At 45.7% G+C, this 4,427-nt stretch overlaps 1 protein-coding gene across 1 annotated transcript in view; it reads left to right on the top strand.

Annotated features, from left to right (window-relative positions):
* Window positions 1-3,515: 3,515 nt before the first annotated feature.
* Window positions 3,516-4,427, top strand: part of LTA4H (leukotriene A4 hydrolase) — a 42,512-nt gene continuing 41,600 nt past the window's right edge. Inside the window, exon 1 of the mRNA XM_011934251.1 lies at window positions 3,516-3,602. Within this exon, the coding sequence (XP_011789641.1) occupies window positions 3,516-3,602 (87 nt within the window). The remainder of the gene's footprint in view (window positions 3,603-4,427) is intronic.

The raw sequence follows: 4,427 nt of genomic DNA, 5'->3' as shown, positions 1-4,427 counted from the left end.
TAAATAGCCAAACAGGTCAAGGTAATATGCTATTGGAAGTCAGGCAGCAGTTACCCCTAGGAAGCAGGATTTTATAGAGACTGAAAGGGAACTTAAGGGAGGCATCTAGTGCGGTGGTGGTAATGTTCTGTTTCTGATCTGGGTGCTGATTGCACTGGCATGCTCAGTTTATAAAGTTCAGTGAGCTATACACTTACAATATGTGCATTTTTATGAATGGATACTATGCTTCAATAACAATGTTTTTGAAAGTGTTTACCATTAGTTGGGGGGTGGGCTGGCAAGGGCATTCTGTATCGCAAACAAACATATTGCCTGGTGGCATCAGAGGACACGGGCAGGTGCAGAAGGTGGCTTTTTCTTTGCTGCAAAGTCAACACAGAGTGAAACACTGAATAAAAGGATGCCTGGAACCTCCTGTGAAATCTCACTTGCTCATTTATACACTTGTTCATTCATACAACAGTCATGTGCTGAGAGGGAGAATATACAGTCAGGATCTTAAAGACACACCATCTAGTAGGGAAGGCTGACTAGTAAACTGACAGTGATGCAGTGTGGTAACTTCTTTGTTGAGGATAACACTACGGTATTAAGAGACTACTGATTTGGGGGTCCAGGGCAGTGGACCCCAAGAGAAAGAGTCCTGACATGTTTGATTAACACTTGAACTGAATTTTCTCCAATGCCCCAAGTATTCTTGAGCCTCTAAGGCAGTGATCTGATTTAAAATGCACAGAGATCACCTGGGGATCTGGATAAAATGTGGATTCTGATCTAGTAGGTCAGGGCAGGCCTGAGATTTGCATTTTTTTTTTTTTTTTTTGAGATGGAGCCTTGCTCTGTTGCCCAGGCTGTAGTGCAGTGGCGTGATCTCAGCTCACTGCAAACTCCACCTCCTGGGTTCAAGCAATTTTCCTGCCTCAGCCTCCCAGGGAGCTGGGATTATAAGTGTGCGCCACGCCTCAGACTCAGCCTTCCAAGTAGCTGGGATTGCAGGTATGCACACCACGATGCCCAGATAATTTTTGTATTTTTAGTAGAGATGGGGTTTCACCATGTTGGTCAGGCTGGTCTCGAACTCCTGACCTCAAGTGGGGCCACCCACCACGGCCTCCCATAGTGTTGGGATTACAGGTGTGAGCCACTGCCTCCGGCCAAGATCTGCATTTCCGATGAGGCTTCTAGGAGGTGCAGATGCTGCTGCTCTTCAAACACACGTTGTGAGGCCTAAGAGAGAAGGCCATGTGATGGTGGGCACTGTCTGGCTCCAACTCAGGACAGCTTGACAGCCTATTTGGTTCAGGCCAGTCCCTCCCAAGGACACAAACAGAGAAATAAAAGACAGAACTGTGTGGGAGGAGACATGGGTGGCTGGGGAGGCTTTCCAGACTCTGTCTGTGGTCAACCATGGGGTAGGGTGGGGTGCCAGAAAGGGATCTGGGAGGAGACCACTTACGCTATTTTACAAAATTAGCAGAACTTTTTCTCGTGCTTCTTTCATTTTGGCTTTTCCAACTGCCCAAACCTTGTTTTGTTTTGTTTTTGAGATGGAGTCTTGCTCTGTCACCAGGCTGTAGTGCAGTGGTGCGATTTTGGCTCACTACAATCTCTGCCTCCTGGGTTCAAGCGATTCTCCTGCCTTAGCCTCCCAAATAGCTGGAACTACAGGTGCATGCCACCATGGCTGGCTAATTTTTATATTTTTAGTAGCGATGGGTTTTCACCATATTGGCCAACATGGTTTCGATCTCCTGACCTGGTGATCTGCCCACCTTGGCCTCCCGAAGTGCTGGGATTACAGATATGAGCTGCCGCGCCCTGTCCCAAACCTTTTCTTGACATGCACAACAGACTGGAGATGTGACTATAAATATAGAATTCGTGTGCATGGCTGCACAAGGAAGGAGAAATTTCACAGAAGATGGAGAAACTGGTCAGGATTGCCTCAACTATGTTGTAAGGTGAACATTAAAAAGGTGGCTGAAATAATTTCCTCCATTTGCTCACACACTGAAGGGAGGAAGAGAAGGGTGTCATATGCACCTTTTTGTCTTAGTGATGGAGATTCTACTAGACTCTAGCCCAGACTGGAGGGTGGGGGGCAGAGTCCTGAAGGGGAGGAGGAGAACCCTGCCAAGGTTGTGGGAAGAGTGGGAGCGGGAAGAGCATGCAGGCTCAAGGAAGGGCAAGAGAGTGCAGAGAGCTTAAACACTTTGGTTCAGCATGGCTGACGCACGGTGTGTCCCGCCACTCATGTGGAAGCTGCAGAGCCCCATGGGGCCAGTGGTCGACACTATGTAGTCCACAGGAAGTCAGCAAAGGCTGCTTTTGTTTGTGGTTGGGGATTCCAGTGACCTTTATTTTTTTATATCAATAAATAACCTTTTGACTGCGAAATATATTCACATTAAAATTCAAAAGGCTTACAAGATTATTCAGTTGAAATATCTACCTTTCACCTCAGTTCCTTGGCCTTCCTTCTCTGTCCACACAGGCAAACAATACCATGAGTTTTTTGAGCATCCCTCTGGAAGTATTTTATGAAGATATGAACAAATTTTTAGAATAAATTATCTTCCCCCTTTCTACACAAAACAGTGAGTCATCTATAGTCAGAATTTCATCAGGCTTCCTGACCACACCATTCCTTTATTTTTCCAGATGTCACTTGTCATCCAAGACACAACTTCCTTGGTTTTCCTTCTTCATCGAGGCCATTCCTTTCCAGTCTCCATGGCTAGTTTCTCTTTTTCCCCCTGTGCCATCCACATGCTAAACTCCCAAATGTGTACCTCCAACCCAGCTCCAGCTTTTCTTCTGGACTCATATGTCCAATTGCCTACTCAGCAACTCCCCTCGAATCACAGACACTTCAGATTGAATATGTGAAAGATTGACAGTTGGGCACAGTGGCTCACACCTGTAATCCCACTACTTTGGGAGGCTGAGGCAGGAGGATGGTTTGAGGCTAGGAGCTCATGACCAGCTTGGGTAACATAGCAAGACCGCTGTCTCTAAATAAGTAAGTAAATAAAATTAGGGGAAAAAAAAACGACTGGACTCCTGAATTTACCCTCCCCCACTCCAGTCTGCTTCTCCCACAATCTCTCCTTCTCAGCTAATCCTACTACATTTTCCTGGTTTATCAGGTCAAAAGTCTTGGCATTACCCTTGACTCTGCCCTTTCCCTCATACTCCATATCTAAACTGCCAAGAAATCCTAGTAGGTCTGCCTTCAGAATTTATGCTGAATTTGATCACTTCTTACTAATGCTACTGCTGACTCCTGTGTGCAAGCCACCATCATCTCTCACCTGAGAATTGCTCTCCCAGCTCCTACTTTTGTTCTCTCTCCAGTCTGTTTTCCTATAATAATTATCAATAAAACTTTCTCAATGGAAAAGACCTACATGTTTGTCTTTTAAAGCAACAAGGGAAGAGGGCAAGAGGATGCATGGGCTTGGGAGTTTATTTTCTCTCCTCCTGTCTACATCTCCTCTAATCTGTCTCCCATGCTGCCACAGAGCAATCTTTCTAAAAGACAAGTGCCGACCATGCATATCCTGGTTAAGACTCGTCGACTTCTTGCAGCCTTAAAGGTAAGTTCCAAGCTCCTTCCCAAGGCATGTGAGGTTCTTTCAAGTCGAGTCCCTGCCTTCCCCTTCAATTCACCTCCCGGGTCTACCCGACAAGTTCTTACTTTGCCAACTACTGCAGGTTGCCAGTCAGGGAATTTTCCAGGCAGAATGTGGAGAAAGCAAAGAGGAGCAACACATTTCTGGAGAAATAACACATAAGGAAAGACGTGGAGTTGTGAGATAGGCTGACGTGAAGGTGCAGTCCTGTAACCAGTTACAGGAATAGTGACTTTTATTTTTTTCCTAAGGAGAAGGTCTGGAGATTATCACCAGACCAACTCAAAATTACAAAGTTTTCCAGAGCTTATATACCTTCTAAGCTATATGTCTACATGTAAGTGTGCATTCATCAAAAGACATAAATGATTAACTTCTTTTCATCTGTAACTAAGGTCTGAGTCTTGAAGACCTTTGGAGTGTCAGTAAATTTACTTAATCTAAATGGGTGCAGATGCTGGGGTGATTACCCTGATCTTGTCTCCCGCTAAATCAGGGAGGTTTGGGGAGTTCCTTCAGACTCCCAATGAACTTGTTTAACCATGCTTTAAGGTTCAGGAAAGGCCTGGGCACAACTCTTGGTGGGCTTTTGTTACATCCCAGCCTTTGTATGGGGCACCGGCTTTTAATATCGAACTTAACCACTTGGTTAGCACTGAAACAGTTGTTATTGAGGCCTGCATTAGTGAGACCTGGCCTGCCACACCAGGCTGAGATGGGCACACTGCTTGAGCTCAGGAGCTCGAGACCAGCCTGGGCAACATGGCAAAACCCTGTCTCTACAAAAAA

This window comes from Colobus angolensis, unplaced genomic scaffold (assembly GCF_000951035.1).
Source record: "Colobus angolensis palliatus isolate OR3802 unplaced genomic scaffold, Cang.pa_1.0 Scaffold10, whole genome shotgun sequence".
Taxonomy (NCBI): Eukaryota; Metazoa; Chordata; class Mammalia; order Primates; family Cercopithecidae; genus Colobus; species Colobus angolensis.
This window is presented reverse-complemented; position numbering and strand designations above follow the sequence as displayed.